The sequence below is a fragment of the Labeo rohita genome, unplaced genomic scaffold, assembly GCF_022985175.1.
Source record: "Labeo rohita strain BAU-BD-2019 unplaced genomic scaffold, IGBB_LRoh.1.0 scaffold_73, whole genome shotgun sequence".
Classification (NCBI taxonomy): Eukaryota; Metazoa; Chordata; class Actinopteri; order Cypriniformes; family Cyprinidae; genus Labeo; species Labeo rohita.
Window position 1 is genome coordinate 709,101 of NW_026129667.1, and position 18,066 is coordinate 727,166.

General features: G+C 36.2%; 1 protein-coding gene across 1 annotated transcript in view; it reads left to right on the top strand.

The window, feature by feature from the left end:
* Window positions 1-2,281: 2,281 nt before the first annotated feature.
* The window catches only part of ankrd6b (ankyrin repeat domain 6b), a 32,463-nt gene continuing 16,678 nt past the window's right edge, over window positions 2,282-18,066 (top strand). The window contains exons 1-2 of the mRNA XM_051104501.1: window positions 2,282-2,421; window positions 9,049-9,315. Coding sequence (XP_050960458.1) covers window positions 9,190-9,315 — 126 coding nt within the window. The 5' untranslated portion in view covers window positions 2,282-2,421; window positions 9,049-9,189. The remainder of the gene's footprint in view (window positions 2,422-9,048; window positions 9,316-18,066) is intronic.

Below are 18,066 nucleotides of genomic sequence, written 5' to 3' on the forward strand. Positions count from 1 at the left end.
TGCCTGCCTCGCCATGGCTTCCTGTTCTGCCTGCTCTGCCTGCTGCGCCATGGCTTCCTGTTCTGCCTGCTCTGCCTGCCCCACCATGGTCCCCTACTCTGCCATTGCTCCACGGCCCAGGCCCTCCAGTACTACACGGTCTGCTACTGCTCCACGGCCTAGGCCCTCCAGTACTTCACGGTCTGCTACTGCTCCACGGCCCTGGTCCTCCAGTGTTCCACTGTCTGCCACAGCTCCATGGCCCAGGTCCTCCAAAATTTCACTGTCTGTCATTGCTCCACGGCCCAGGACCTCCAGTGTTCCACTGTCTGCCACAGCTCCACGGCCCAGGTCCTCCAAGGTTCCACTGTCTGCCACAGCTCCACGGCCCTGGTCCTTCAAGGTTCCACTGTCTGCCACAGCTCCACAGTCCAGGTCCTCTAGTGCTTCACTGTCTGCCACTGCTCCATGGTCCAGGTCCTCCAGTGCTTCACTGTCTGTCCCTGCTCCACGATCCAGGCCCACCTGCTCTACATGGACCTGGTCCTCCGTCCCACCCCCTGTTTTGCCTCTGTTCCCCCACCCACCTGGACTGTTGTTGTTTTGAGCACCAGGAGTCGCTCCTGGGGGGGGGATTCTGTAACGCCAAGCCAGCAGAGGGAGCCCTCACCCCAGGACTGCCTGCACGCTCCCTCTGCTGCTTCTACTGCTACTTCCTGTTTGGCAGTATTTAAAGACTGACCATGTGCTCAATAGATTGCGAAGTATTGCCAGTTTAACCTGCCTTACAGAGCGTTTAATTACTCTGTTGGATTACCTGTTGCCGTCTTGCTCTGTTCTTGGATATTGTGTTTTTGGATTACCCCTGTTTGGATTTATTTGCCTGTTTGGACTGATTTCAAGGTTTGACCAATATCTGTCTTTTGACTATCGCTCTCTGGATCACCCCTGTCGGATTGTTTGCTATATTGGACTGTCTGCTCGGTATTTGACCCACTGCCTGTTTATACTTTCTGCTGCTTGGATTACGTTTCATGTTGTGTGTGATATTGGACTGCCTTCCGGTATTGACCTCCTGCCTGGTTTCTGTACTCTGTCTACTTTAAATAAACTACCGCGAATGGATTCTACTACTGCCTCAGCGTCCTCGTTACACACTGACATTTAGTGACAAAACTGCTTAGAGACTGCTTGAGCTTCATGCTGAAGTATGTGTCTTTCTAAAGGAGCACCTGCACCCTCTTGTGGATCTACTGGAGGACACACACTGGGTGGAAGGTTTTAAACTTAAAAAAATTCAAAATACATTTGCATGTATTTTGATGAATGAAAATGGCAGATATCTATACTGTGACCCTGTTACCCACTGATTATCTCTGCTGTGTATTTTTTTTTTTTTTTGTCTTGTGTAACTATATCTGTCATCACAAGGCATATTAAGTTGCAACTGCATTTTGCATTTAATAATTTAAAAAACAATAATTTGAGATTTTCAATTATAGCCTGACAAATAGACATCAGTTAATACATTATGACATTGTCACAAATACATAAATATAAGAGACAGGGTTAATCTGACTCAGTTTTGACTAGTCAGAATAATGTGAATTGTACATGTAGCATGTAAGAATTTTCTGGACATACTAGAAACTCTTTTAACATTTTAAGTACATTTTTTTTTTAAGCACATGAAAAATAGATATCTTTAATAGCAGAGGGATGACCAAGATTAATTATTTTCAAAGGTGCTTCGTAGCAGATTTGGCAAGAATGTGTAGATTGAACCTTATTTTCTCAAACAGTTAGCTACATCAAAAAGTAAACAAATCACACGTTAAATCTGTAAAGTGTAAAATGTACTACTTGTTAATTTTCACATTGCTCATTGTCACATTATTCTATTGTGACTCACTCCACGTGGATAAAATGCTGTAGTTACTAAAAAAACTGCAAAAATCGTTATTAACAGCATTCCTGTTCTTTCTCAGCAATGGGTTGTAAGTAAAGGGTAAATTAACTGTAATGACAGTGTTAGTATGCTGCTACAGTCACATATGCAGGTTTAGTAGTTGGGTCACTAACTCACAAATCCTTCAAAGGCGAGGGTTTAGATCATTAATATTAATTCGATTATGTGATTGGACGCTGCATCAAAAGTGACCACCCTACGTCACGGTCGTCTGATTAATATTCATATAAGTCAAGCCTTCGCCATAGTAGTGTAAATGCTCTGGTTGTAATGAAGTCTCACTCTTCGCCGCTGGATGGCACATGAATACTCCTCCTCCTCCTCCTCCTCACTTCATTGCGCAGTTTGGATCATGTTTATCAACCGCTCTTCTTTTCCCACGCACCAATTTGGGGAATTTTGTGCGTTTCGGAGGAAATTTATATAGGAGCTTGTACAAGAAACAGTTCATGTGAATGTCCTCTTTGTGTGAGGTAGGTTTTAATAAGTATTATCATAGTTTTGCCTTGTTCGTTTCGTTTTTTGTTTCTGTGCTCAACTGTGTTCACTCAACTGTGTTAACCCGCTGTTTACTAGTCCCTGTAATGTTAACTTTAATGTGATAATTTGTGTAGCTGTTAGGAGTATAGCTCTCTACTCTCAGGAGCTTTCGAATAATAATCAGGCTGACATGCTGTGGTTGCTGGGACAATCCTTCAGAAGAATGTGCTGGACAGAGAATTCACACTGACTCTCTCTTACACACACACACACACACACACACGGACACGGACAGCGCGCGTTCACTTAACAGTCTAAATTGGCACATTAGGTTTTTATTTACAGCTAGTTGTAAATAATACAACCCAAACACACACTAACTCTAACAGAAAACAGCATTTTTCAATTAAGAACTTTTTCTATCTATTTATCTATCTGTCTGTCTGTCTATCTATCTATCAATCAAATGATGACTTTCCCAAAAGGAGGTTTTGGTTTTATCAGATTTAGGGTCTTGTTAGCACAAATTTGCAACCAAAATGAAGTTAAGTACATACTCAGCTGCTGACTTCTATAGTTTCAAGTAAAGTTCATTTTGATTATTTAATGCAGCTACAACCTAGGACATATAAGCACAAACTACACAAAAAAACAAAAACAAAAACAAACAAACAAACAAACAAACAAACAAACAAACAAAAAAATAAATTAAAAAAATAAAATAGTTTTATTTTTTCCTTCACGATACAACCAGGACATTCCCTTCCCAATTTACCTTGGTAATTACCGTTTCTGCCAAAACACTGTACTTGCTGTACCAAAATAATATACTTTTCACAGCTTGGTATTAGCCACCAAGCCTATTTTAAATATAATTTATAGTTATTTTATTTCAGGATCAATAACTGATATTTTTGTCAAATTCTGGTCACATGTAAGTGGTTTAAGTAAATTTGTCTAAAGTCTGGATAAGGTCAGAAACACATTATTTTACAAGTCTAATCTGGACCTTTATTAACTGGTAATCCACACTGTTGAGGTATGTCTTTAACAACTGTGCAGTTTATTTCTATGAACACAACTGAGCTCAGTTTAGCACAGTTTAACCTTATGCTGATACAGTATTGACAGGGCTTCATGCTTACTTTTCTTTTTAGGAGCACTTGTGCCCCTAACTTAAACAATTTAGAAGCACAGGAAAATTTCAGGAGCACTTTCTAATCAACAATAAAAAAAAAAACAAAGTTTACAAAGTGATATTTGACCCCTTAAAGTGATTTACTGGGGATTTTTTTTTTAACCTTTGTAATGGCATTTTTTTCAAACTTTATTAAAAGTATGTGATCTTTTATGTCATATCATATATATAATAAGCTTTTTAAACAACAGAATAAGCACAAGCAGAATAAAAATGTTACCAGGCAAATGAAATCAGTATTAACAAAATTAATTTGTACTGTAGAGGTGGCACAGAAAAACACAAAAGTGGCTTGTAGGTGTATTTTCAGATGTTTAATGAGGCTCAGAGGTAGCATGAGTGAAATCAAATTCATGAATTCATGTTGAGATTAATGTTTAAATATAAAATTTTGAATATAGAATATTAAATGATATAAATAACTAAAAAAAAATAATAATAAAAATGAAACTAAATCTGCCAGTAGGTGGCGGCAAGTCACTGATTTTATTACTGAATCCTTCATTCATATGATTCCTTCAAATGGCTGATTCATTCAGGAATAAAACAAGTGACTGTCTTTATGAATGGGAAATTTAATCATTGACTCATTGAATCATTGAATAGATTAGTTTAATAACGCATGTTCATTCGTAAACAAAACATCGCTGTGATTGAATGGAGATGCGCAGCGGCTCAGTTGTGACTTGTTTTAAACTATTTTTGACGACGAAATAGAGTAAAATCAGGCAATAGTGTTAGTCAGACAGTGTAAGTCACTTAATATTAACTTCTTGTTTATTTAACTGTATTAAATCAATATCTCACAAACTCCCTTAAAAATCATTAAAAGCTGTCACTCATCTTAGTTCATTGCGATCTTACAAGGTTTCATTATAATCAATGAAGCGCTCTACACTGCACATTGAATCTCTTATATACACTCTCTCTATACTTTGTTTATGAAGGAATTTGTGAAATATGTCTGTGATACATTACTCAACGCTGCAAAAACACATAGAAACCTCTGAAGCTCCCCTCAGCGCAAACACAAATATGCTGTTTGGGTCAGTCGCACTGGTGCTCCTAAATATTTTTTCATACTCCCACAGAGAAGTTTTTTGTCGCAGATGCGACTGAAATGGTCACACTTGAGTATTGAGACATTTGGCCCCACTTTATATTAGTGACCTTAACTACTATGTAATTACATCAAAAAATTAGTACAATGTACTTGTATTCGTATTGTTTTGCTGCTGTTAAAGTGGGATACGAGTAAGGTTAGGGACAGGTTTGGTGTATGGATAGTTTTAAGGGTGGGTTAAGGTGTGTTGGATGGGACAACAGTGTAATTATAAATGTAATTACAGAAATTACTTATAGGTGTAATTACATGCAGGTATTTTTTTAAAAATATAAGTACAATGTAAAAACATGTTTGTATACAATAAGTGCATTGTACAAAATTATTAATTTAAATGTAAGAACATAGTAGTTAAGGCCACTTAATACAAAGTGGGACAACACATTCTGATAGTAGTGCAATAGGTATACGTTCCTTTAAAGTGCATCTTTATCATTATCAGATTTGTTTTTCTCAAGCCCTTTGTCTGATGGAGGGGTTTCTGGCTCAGATAAAGGGTGTGGTGATATCATTCAGACTTTCTGTGTCTAGATTGTTTCTGGTATTGGTCATCTGATGAACAGATCATATAACAACTTCTTCCGTCATATTTGAAACCCATTAAGTCAAGTGGTTCATAGATAATGCTTTGTAAAACTTTGTAAAAGTTTTTATAATGCAAAATGTGGTTTCACTATAGAAATTATGTAATGGAAACATTTTGTGGTCATATAGATAGATAGATTTAAAAATATAAATTTTATTGCAAATTTGTTGCTTAAATAAAATCCTGTTTTAACTTTGAATGAGGAGGAAGTGAAATTTTGACATGTTCTTGACAGGTTTCGTGAGATTCACCTCTTGTTTTGGATAAAACTCAGTATGATTTAATAGATCTGCTGTATGCCTCTGAGCTGCACATACTCCAGACGTTTTCTGGCAAGAACATTCAGCAGAGTTTCACCTCAAATCCTCTGAATAGAGCTGAAAAATGAAACTCTTGCTGTATGTCGCCACAAGGAGAAAGGATTATGACTAACCATCACAGGGATAAGGTTTCAAAGCGGGAAATAATCAAGTCCTCTTAGGAAAAGATGTCTAGTATAGCAGTCCCCACACTTTTCTATATATTTTTTCACAAAAGCACTCTTTGGCCTGACCAATAGACCCTTAAATTAAATAGTTGCTTCAAGTAGCAGAACTACTTCCGTATTTTTTTTTATTATGGCTCAGGCGTTTGCAGTAGCGAATTCCAGCTGACTTCTCATTAAAGACGATCAGGTTTTATCAGGCCACCGCACTTCTCCTCCTGAATAGCTGGACTCAACAGCAAAAGTTCTGTCTACATTGGAGCTTATTTGCCAAGAACCACCCATTTAGAGACTGTCTGACATGAAAAGTGGTCAGTCACAGTTTGTTTAATTTTTACATGCCATCTATGGGCAGGTTTTTCTGGCATAGATTATACACTTGTGGGGAATAAAATGAATAAGTATAGGGCCATTTTTTGGAATATAAGATATTGCAATATAGGATACTGTAGAACATTTTAAAAATAACCTTTTACATTTAATGTCAGAAAGGAGTCATTTTTAGAAACAGAATATTTCAGTATTACTGGAGGTAAAAGTAAAATATTTCTCACTGTTTTTCTTTTTTTAAGAATATTTAGTCATTATTAAGTCATACTTAGTCTTTTTGTAGTTTGATCATTTCTACAACTTTGCCAGATGGCATCATTGTAAGATACCTCTCATATTTCATATATTGATATTCTGATTTTGCATGCTCTTGACTGTAGTTTGTAATTTCTCCTCCACTAGTGACACTAAGCAAAATAATTGAGTGTCTAGACCTCAAGAAACTGAAAACTTTAAAAAAGTAAAAACTAAATATATATATATATATATATATATATTTATTTATTTATATATATATATATATATATATATAAACTACTAAAAATGACAAAAATGCACAACAGAACTACTAAAATTAAAGTAAAAATGGAAAATATAGAAAAGATTATTCTAAATATGAAGAAAAACTATAATAGTATATCGATGCTATTGCACTTGTTTAAACAGTATTTTTAAAAAAACCAACAACAAAAAAAAACATACATCATAATATAATAATAGGTCATTCTTTAGAGTTAAATGGTTTTCAGGGCTTTTAGTTGTTGCACACCAGAAAATGATGTCATGATAAATTAGATAAGTGCACTTTTGTGCCCTGAACCTTTCTCTACATACTCGTGTTTCTCTCTCACAGGACCATAACAAAATTAACATGCGTTCAGATGCATGTGTCTGATTTTTCTGTTCACATTATGATCAGAAATCTGATTAGCCGCATTGTAATTTTGGTGATGAGTGATGATGAGTGAGGGCTTTTAGGGATTTGCTGTTGTTAATGCACAAACTGAGCAGGGCTTTTACAGATGCTGAGAAGACATTTACTGATTTACTTTTCTTTGAGAGATGTCACATTTTATTTAAATATTCCAAGATATAAAGATTTACAGATAAGTACAGTCACACAAACGGTCCGTCAGAACTCATTTCAACATGTTGAATATCCTGTTTTTTTTAAGTCTATAGTCTTTGTCCTGTGTCCTCCTGAAAAGGTGGGAATGTTTTTCGCCATTGTTTTAGGGAAACTATGGAAACTATGTTACAGCGGTATTCATGAGACACTGCCATTCTTCAGGTTGTGAACAGGCCAAAGTTTAAAGTTCACCAAAGTATGGGACTGTATGCCGCATAAAAGAGAGAATCCAGAGAATCCTTCAAAGACACATAAGGAGGCTGGAGGGGACGTGCCTACACATGCTTATGTCAGCTGTCTTCTGAATTACTACCATAGTGCATCTGCAGCCTTTCAGTGGTCATCATCATAAATACTAAAAGTCTAAAACACACTTTGAAGTTCTTGACTAAGGACTGGGGGTTTAGACTGGTTAGTGCTGTGGTTTTGCACATTTTAAATCTCTTATTTAATCAAGTTTGTTTATAGAATATTCACAACAAAGATAAACAAACTGTAGGACTCCAAGTAACGTGCATTTACCTATATATATATGTATATATATATATGAAATATAACATTTTATTTCATTTTTTTATTTAAAAAATATTTTCACAATGAACTTCTAGCATGCCATTGCGCAATGAGATTTGACAGATGATTGGTCTTAGGGTCTATCATGGTGTTTGCAGTGAACATAACTGCAGTTTACAAAGAAAGAACTCTAATACCTGACTATGTTCAGCCTGCTTCGTTTTTATGAACCAAGAGTTCACATTTAATAGATATGACATCACTATTATAGTGCCTCACATGGTTTGGGATTTGATCTTTTTTGGGGGATTTTGAACGTTTGAGTATTTGAACTTTGAACTTTTTTTTTTCATACACTGTCTAAATAAAGAGAAAGTTGCAAGAAATTTCATGGGCACAGGAAGAAACACACTGCATCTGACCCTGAGCCAAACAAAACATGATCAGATGACATAACTCAAGTCTTGGCTAATACTAGCTATAAACAGGGTCGGTGGTAAGCATACAATGTGCGTAGCAGCTGGCATTTTGCAAATCCTTCCAAAGAATCATAAGATTAGAAACACACACTAAAGTTTATTTTAAACAAGATTCATTATTTCAGTCAGATCAGAACAGTTTGTGTGGCACATTTTGGTGCCAAATGCAATGAATCTTGTGCTTTGTGATACTATGTAGCAAATCTTGGCAACATGATAGTTTGTATCATCACAAAATTCAAACTGTGTTGTCGTATTAAAGAAGTTCACTTCCAGAACAAAAATTGATAGATAATGTACTCACCCCCTTGTCATCCACACTGTAAAAAGTTTTCAAAAGTTTCAACTTAAAAACGTAAGTTCGGCAGCTGCCTTAAAATTTTAAGTTAAATCAACTTAAAAGTACAAGTCATTTTAACTAATTACAATAAAATGAGTTAAAATGACTTGTACTTTTATGTTGATTTAACTTAAAATTTTAAGGCAGCTGCTGATTTCAAAATTCATTGAGTCATCAAAATGGTCATGAAAACATACATTAAAATTGTTTTGGGAAACAATCTGATCAATAATGTTATAGGTAAACCACACAGAACAAATCGAAATGATTAATAAATGTATGATATGAATCCATTAATGATAAATCAGCTGATGTAGGACTGACAACTGCACAAAACTCCCTCCTCCTCTGTGTCACATTGTCTGTAGTCACGTCCGCTTTACTCTGGAAAATTATGCTGCTGTTATGACAGTTGTGCCATTTCCTGTTTCCATGCAGACTTCTCCAAAGGACATGAGGGTTAGATCCCTCCAAGAGCTGGACATCTATGGTTCCTTTCTCCTCTTATCCCAAGACAGAGGGTCTCATTCCTGTTTCTGATCCCAGTAATTCCCCCCTCCCCAAGTCTTTCCCTAATTCATGAGCCAGCAGGATGCATCATGTGTGCGAGCCCTCTCTGAGCGTCTCCTCATAGCCTCGCACAAGGGCCAAGCTGAACATGTGGTTCAGCTCATCAACAAAGGGGCCAAGGTAGCCATTACCAAGGTGAGTAACATGCTTTAGTATACTTAGTTTTATACTGGGTTTAGAAATCTGAGAAGTTGTCAATCAACCAACTGCGTACGTGGTGGAACACATTGCATTTCAAGACCATGGTCTTGTCCCAAATGGTACATGTGCCTGTGAAGTCCATTCATTGATCATACTGCCTGTCCTGTGTAGGTTTGTGGGGATGCTGGAGTCAATCCCAGGTTTGTTAGGATAGGACAATATTTGGCCGAGATACAGCTATTTGAAAATCTAGAAACTGAGGGTACAAAAAAACTGAATATTGAGAAAAATGGCCTTTAAAGGAAGCTCCACTTCCAGAACAACAATTTACAGATAACTTACTTATCTCTGTGTCATCCAAGATGTTCATGTCTTTCTGTCTTTAGTCGTGAAAAAAGAAAAACATTTCAGGATTTTTCTCCATATAATGGACTTCATTGATGCCCCGAGTTTGAACTTCCAAAATGTAGTTTAAATGCAGCTTCAAAGGCCCTAAAACGATCCCAGCCAAGGAAGAAGGGTCTTATCTAGTGAAACGATCTGTCATTTTTTTCAGAAAACAAAAATTTGTATACTTTTTAAGCACAAAAGCTTGTGTAGCACTAGTTCTGGGATGCGCGTTCACAAACGCTACGTACTATTGAATCACGTCGAAAGGTCACGCGGAACATAGGTGCAAGCTAGTGTCTAGACTAAGGAAGTGCAAGTAAGTCAAACGCTGTTTACAAACAAAAAGGTACAACAATGTCGGACGATTCTGAAGTTGTAGGAGAAAAAAGAGTTTTTCACCATTCTCTACCTTTTTGAGCCGGAGTACACAGGCGATGAACTTAGGCGTGATTCGTAGCATCGTGAACGCGCATCCCAGAGCTAGCGTTAAATGAACTTTTGTGCTTAAAAAGTATGCACATTTTTATTTTTCGGAAAAAAAATGACAGATCGTTTCGTTAGATAAAACCCTTAGAGCCCTTTGAAGCTGCATTTAAACTACATTTTGGAAGTTCAAAATCAGGGCACCATATCAGTCCATTATCTGGAGAAAAATCCTTCAGCGCTTTCCACAAAAACCATTTCTTTCAACTAAAGACAGAAAGACATAAACATCTTCTTCTCCTAAAAGAACCATTTTGAAGAACATTTAGAAAGAACCTTTTCTGCATTTGAAAGGTTCTACGGATGTTCAAGGTTCTTCATAGAACCAGTGATGCCAATAAAGAACCTTTATTTTTAAGAGTGTATGGGCAGTGTTGGGGAAAGTTACTATTAAATGTAATGCATTACAATATTGCATTACTCCATAAAAAAGTAACTAATTACATTTCTTAGTTACTTTTTATGGCAAGTAATGCGTTACTTGACTCTTGCTTTTGTTATAATAATACCATACACTGAGATAACTGTTTGCCTTAAATTGGTGAATTGCTATTTAACAATAACAATGTGAACTTCTTTCCTTTGACTCTGCTAAAACAAATAGATAGATTATCGAAGTATAACTAATTTACCATAAAGATTGTCACTGCACTACACAGTTACTGGCTTAAATAAAGCAACGTGTAGAATAACATCTATGTTTCTGTGCTTAACCTTGACTTAAACACATGCAGACTCTACTCTTCAACATAATGGTAACCTCACAAAACACTAAAGAATCCCTTTAAATCCCAACAGAACACTAACAGATCCCCACTATATTAATTTTGTGCAAAAAAAACAAAACAAAACAGAAAGTAGCACTTCAGTTCAGGATTTACTCTCCTGATCAGCAATTACATTCACAGAAATTATTTTTTTTGTCTAGTACATTTGACTAGTACAGTAAACTTCAGCCTCAGATGGAATCAACTGATATAAAAGACATTAAATCTCTCAAGATCTCAGCAGAGGATGATTAAACAACTGTACAAACAGCATTATCAGCTTCATTCATTACTAACCTGTTTGACCAGTTTAATACATCAACAGAAGTTCTTATTGAGAGTTAACAGAGGTTTAGGTGTGGATGTTTTATTGTTTCGTTTGTTTGCTTTAGTTGGGCTCTTGACCATTAGTTTTTTCAATGGCTGCTGTAACTGTGTGGTTGTAAAAGCATAAAAACATTATGCCTGGACATTTTTAAAGCACCGCATCATTTTCTTCCCACACAGACATCAAGTATCAGCATATGAATCTTAACAGTGCTGATGATCAAAAGAAAATCTTCGTGCCACAGTGCATGCAGGGTACCACCATAGTACAAAACTCCCAGGATGCACTACTCCATGATTAAATCATGCAGTTGCATTGTCATATTTTCTTTTATTTGTACCATTTGCTTTTATTTTTGCTGTTGGTTTTGTTGTGGCTTTTAAGTAGCTCCATTTGTGATGTTCATAGTTCATCTGTTTATCTGAATATTTTGTTTGTCACCATTGTTGAGATTATTTTAGCTGTGTTGTGTTTTGACAGTACATTTGTAGTTGATGATTTATGGTACTCTTGTTCATTTACAGGCTTGCTGGCAACTCTACATTTTTACAGTGAGTTACTGTAAATTTTACAGCAACTTTTACAGTGTACTAATAAACTTGCTAGTAATGTGCATGGTAATAAGCAACTAGCTTATAAGCAAACAGTAAGAATTGACCCTTAAAATAAAGTGGTACAGTCTGATGCACTGCGTTTTTCCAAGGGAAGTGTGGCACTGTGTTCAGCGTATATGTTAGCAGTTTATGATCCAGTGTATTCAGGGTCTCAGAGCCATTTGGATGTAAAGGAAGGAATTAGGAATTAAAAACACTTTCTTTATGAAAGTTATGCTGAGACTCTGTGAGGAGCACACTGAGAAATTTCAGAGCTCCAGACCAATATGTGAGAGCCGTTATAACAATTATTTTGTTCCATATGACCATTTATGAATTTATGTAGACATAATTATGTTAAGTTATTATATTCTCACAGTGTTTCTGAGTTGGCACAGATTAGAGCTGGGCGATGTGATGTCTACCAAATTGGCATCAGATGATGTCTACAGTGATGGACAATGACATTAGCGGGGCATTAAGGATGTGCCTGGAGTGTGAATCCGTATTCGGAAATGCACGAAAAACAAATAACTTTTTTTTTTTAAAATTATTCATCAGGCTCTTTTTTATTAATGTACAGTCACCTGTTTAAATTTATGAAACAAAGCCTGGGACTTTTTCCTACAATCAGAGAGCATTTGAACTGAGCAGATTTCACACAGATAGAAAGGAAAATGATAATGCAGTGCATACTGATGACTCAAAGACATCTCACTGCCGTTCATGTAGCATGAAGTAGTGTTATTAGGTTACGGTAGGTTTATTGTGGACAAACATAATTTCTGATGTCAGATGATTTTTAAATGGGCATGAGTGCACAAAACTGTTTTAGTCTTAATGTCACCCCTAATGTTATTATATAAAGTATACTTTGTTAAATGTATTTGCAGTTTCATTTTGCTGTCTGAGTCAGAGCCTGTGAAGAATGAGAAAATTGTTTTATTTTGGGGAGTGAATATGCGTGATATGCATACCTGTCTACATTTGGGTCAAATCCAGCAGACCTCTAAGCGGAAGGTCATTGCTGGATGGCAGAGGCAGGCTAAATACATAATAAATATGTTATTATTATAATAACTTGACTTGTTTCATTTTATTTATTTTTATTATTACACATTTTATTACATAAACAGAATTCTTTGGTCCAACTGTGATGTGTGGATGTGTTTCATATAAGATCTGGCAACTGGACAATCTTGGAAAAATATATTGATGCTGTTATTCACATAATGAGGTTTGGGCTATACAAATTATGGGAGTTTCCCAGGAGAAATGACAAAAAGGGAATGTGGCAGGAGATGGGTGTGAAATACGGGAGCCTCCTGGGAAAAACGGGAGTGTTGAAAGGTATGATGATATGGTTAGTTAATGTTTGTGTATAGTCATATGGATGGTCTCATATGCTATGAAAAAAAGCTAATTTTGTAACCTAGCATGGAATTATACATTATCATGAAAACAACCTCTGAATGTTATGAGATTTGTTCGAGTTCAAATCAGTTTGGCTATTGCAATTACATTTACATTTAATCATTTTATTATCGGCCAAAAAGTCTGATTTGTCATGTGACAGCTTATTATCCAAATTAAACTGGGGAGGCACAAGTACATTTGATTTGATTGATTGATTTATTTACAAAATACTTCAAAATACATTCAGTCCCACTCCCTACTCCCACCCAAAATGCTACACCTATTAATTCCTAAGGTGTCACATTCAAAGCTTCAGGTGATTCCCTCGCCTCAGGATTTGAACCGATATGTGATAGCCCACCAGCACTACCTATAGAGACATCCATAGATCATTCAAGCACAGACAACGAATGGCCTTCTCACCAGGACAATGGTGAGACCAGAGCTGAAGGATCTAGAGCACCTGCTGACCAGAGCTCAAGCAGTTAAAGTAGGATGATACATGTCAGGAAAATGAAAAGTGAGACTTCCGGCAGCCCAAAAGCAAGAGATCAGACTACCATTGTGGTGGGTCAGATTCTGATTGAAGCAGTATTCAGATGCTGCTAAATCTTGTGAATATCATAAATAAATACAGCAAATTCAGAATTCTGTGTGATTATAGAAAACTACTGCTTCAACAATTTGTACTTAAAGGAGAAGTCCACTTCCAAAACAAAAATTCACATATAATGTACTCACCCCCTTGTCATCCAAGATGTTCATGACTTTCTTTTTTCACTCGTGAAGAAATTATGTTTTTTGAGGAAAACATTTCTGCATTTTTCTCCATATAATGGACTGATATGGTGCCCCGATTTTAAACTTCCAAAATGCAGTTTAAATGTAGCTTCAAACGATCCCAAATGCGCTTGTAAATGATCCCAGCCGATGAAGAAGGGTCTTATCGAGCAAAACGATCGGTTATTTTCATTAAAAAAATACAATTTAAAAACTTTTTAATCTCAAATGCTCGTCTTGTCTTGCTTTCCCTGAACTCTGTGTATTCTGACTCAAGACAGTTAGGGTATGTGCAAAAACTCCAATCGTATTTTGTCCCTCAACTTCAAAAATAATTTCAAAATCATCCTACATTGCTGCAGAAGTACCGACCCAGTCTTTGCAAAGTGAACATGCAAAGAAGATCAAACACACTTAAAGGGGTCATCGGATGCCCATTTTCGACAAGTTGATATGATTCTTTAGGGTCTTAATGAAAAGTCTATAATATACTTTGGTTAAAAATGTTCCATGGTTGTGTAAAACAACACCCTTTTTACCTTGTCAAAATCAGCTCTGCAAAATCAGCTCTGTTCTGGTCAAGGTTGCTTTAAATGTTAATGAGCTCTGCTTGCCCCGCCCCTCTCTTCTCTCTGTGGAGTGACAAGCATGTTTACTTTAGCCGCATTAAGCCGCGCTTAGCCGCTAAACTTGCTAACTAGCACATTATTAGGAAAGGTGATTGCAGAGATTCATAAAAAAATCTTTATACTCACTTCTGTTGTAAGTGAAGCTGGATCACAAATGATTTGCGTGAACATAGACTGATATATGTAGATCTGGAGGAGCATTCCCTTCGCAAACAAGTGTAATCCACTGCATCTTCAGCGGCTCAGATGTCGGGAGTAAATGACGACCACTATGTTCGTTATTACATCCAGCAACACAACACCTCAATCGCTCAATCGGAGATATTCTTGTTTAACTTACATCTCTGCTCCGGCATCGAAACAGTGAGGTCGGACTGTGACAGCTGGTCTGAGGTAAGACGCTCATGTCAATCAACTATTGTGGAAGCGGCCTCTGTGGGTGTGACGTCACACCGACAGGCATCTGAGAATGGCTCGATTTGAAAAAGGGGATATTATTTTTACAGATTAATTAAAAACGACTGCATGGATTTGTATCATTATAGGGTAGATTTGTACAGACACTGCTAACACACATTAATGTTCATACAACATGTAAAAGTGAACTTTGCATTCTGATGACCCCTTTAACAAAACAGATAAAACAGCGATATAGGGCGATTTTGAAGTTGAGGGAGAACATGAGATGGGAGTTTTTCGACATACCCTAACTGTCATGAACCAGAACAAAAACAGTTCAGGCAGAGTAAGACAAGACAAGCTTTTGACATTAAAAAGTATATAAATTGTATTATTTTTATTAAAATAACCGATTGTTTCTTCTTTCTCGGCTGGGATCATTTACAACTGCATTTGGGATCATTTGAAGTCGCATTTAAACTGCATTTTGGAAGTTCAAAATCAGTCCATTTTATGGAGAAAAATCCTGAAATGTTTTCCTCAAAAAACATAATTTCTTTACGACTGCAAAAAGAAAGATACAAACATCTTGGATGACAAGGGGGTGAGTACATTATTTGTAAATCGTTGTTCTGGAAGTGGCGTTCTCCTTTAAACAAATTATCAGTAAAATCTGTCATGACACTTTCAGGTAGTTGATCAACACTACTGGAGAGCTCCTGCTGCCTGGAAGGTGGTACACACATAACCAAGCACATACCTCAGGTCTCTTCCCCCGCATCGTTACATAATATCTCCCACTAGTGCTGCACAATATATCCAGTTTCAGAATATAAAGAAAGTTTTGAGCGATTGCACTCTGCCAGTCCTAAAGCAGTTTTACGCTCACCAGGTGTGACACAAAAGCTCTAAACATGCATTCTTTAATTACTGTTTATTGTTTGTTGCTGCTCTCATACATCCTGGATAAATTGGGAACACTTCTTGGTCTCTTCTAGGCACTTCGTTCATCCTGTGAGGTGATTTTAACATCTTTCAACCTGACTACTTCAACACCTCTTTTAGTCCTTCAGTACTGGTCACCCCCTTCACATATCTGACGTCACTTATTGATCTTATGGTGTTGTTAAGAAAGAATCTTTGGAGGCTCTCACTACCCTACTGCACCTCTTCACTTTTTTGGCATGTTTGCAAAAGTTGCTGCATCTGACATGAATTCCACCCTGTAATCAACACCTAATACCCTCTTCCCTGAAGTAATAAAGATGTCTAACTTCCATTTAACCAAACTATGGCATCTTAGGTCATCTGGTTATTGCTGTCATAAAGCAGTGCGCTTTGAACTCTGTAAAAATAGATCCTGTAAATTTAGGAAGTATTTCTATAATATATACACCAGGCTTTATGAAATATGCACTGATCAAATCCAGGGACTTAAACTTTATTTCTACATTTTTTGCACAATTGCAGTAAAATGAGCAGGGTGCTGTTAGAATCGAACTTGATAGGATGGAAATAAAAAAAAGAACTCTGGGTTTAAGAACTAAATTGAAGATGTCACCTTGGAATTCATTGTCATTTTTTGCACATCTTTTAAAATTGGATCAATTACAAAGAATGGCAGATCCAAAATAATACCACAGGACCTGACCTAATAAAACTGCATAATGTTAAAAGTTAGTGCTGCACCTGGAGACATGACAAGAAAGAACAAACTTAAACCAAAACAAGGTAGAGAAATTTGTAAATTGTGAATTTAATATTTTGTACATCGTATTAATATGGGGCTTGAAAATGTACTGCTTAATAGGAATGACCTATCTGGTAACGTGCCACTTGTTTGAAAAAACAGGACAAGGAAAAGTAAGGAAAATACCACAGAAGGCCTATGAGCCATAATTGAGGTCAGACAGCTAAACAATCTTTATCTCAGAGAGTTAAAGGACAGATAAAAGGAAAACAAAAAAACCCAATGTTTTTCTCTTTATCTTGTGCATTATTGTTTTATATTGTGCTAAAAATATACTAACGTTACAGTATTAAAACATTTTTATTGTCTGCTGTCTTTTCAGTTATCTTTGCAGCATACAAATGGGTCATTTTGTCAACATTTATTTCTGAAGAGAAACATTTATGATGATGAAAGCCAAAATATAATATGTCATGGATAAATATTTATTGACTAATCCGCTGTTTTGTAGATAATTTTCACTTGAGATTCAGAGCCACATTTCAGGGGGGTAAAAAATGACCAGAAAGTTGCCAGCATCATGTTATTTTTTACACAGAGATTGGTAGATTTATTAGTAAAGTCTATTGAAAAGTTTCAATAGAAACCAATGGTGCCAATGGTGACCATTCAAAAATGGGAAAAAGCACTTTTAACGGTTTTTTTTTCTCTAAGGTTTGCATGCCTGTACCTAAAGAAATATTAAAGATCCCTTACCAAAAATTAGTATACTTCAAGTTTATTTCATTAAGTATACATAAGTAAAGTTCAATTATATTATTAGTATACTTTATGTAGTAAGTATACAGATATATACAGTCAGTGTGCTAGTAGTATACTTGTAAGTGTACTATTTTAATACTTCTTGGGACTAAATTGGCCCACTTTCTAGTATATAAAAGTACACATTTACGTATACTTTAAGTATAACAGTAGTAAACCTTGAGTACACAGCTAGTTTTTAGTTTGTACTGCAACTATACTAAAAGTTAAATACTTGTAGCATTTTTAGTACACTTTGAAGTAAACTACTAGTTTTATACTGCAAGTATACTCATAAGTTTTCTTTAAGTAAACTTTACATCATACTTTAATTATACTACTATGTCCCTATTGGGTATTAATTTGTATATTTTGTTATATGTATATCTGAACATACAAAACATCAAAAGAAAGAACTGGATATCCACTTGTAAACAAAAACATTTTATTTTAGCTTCATGCATTCTTT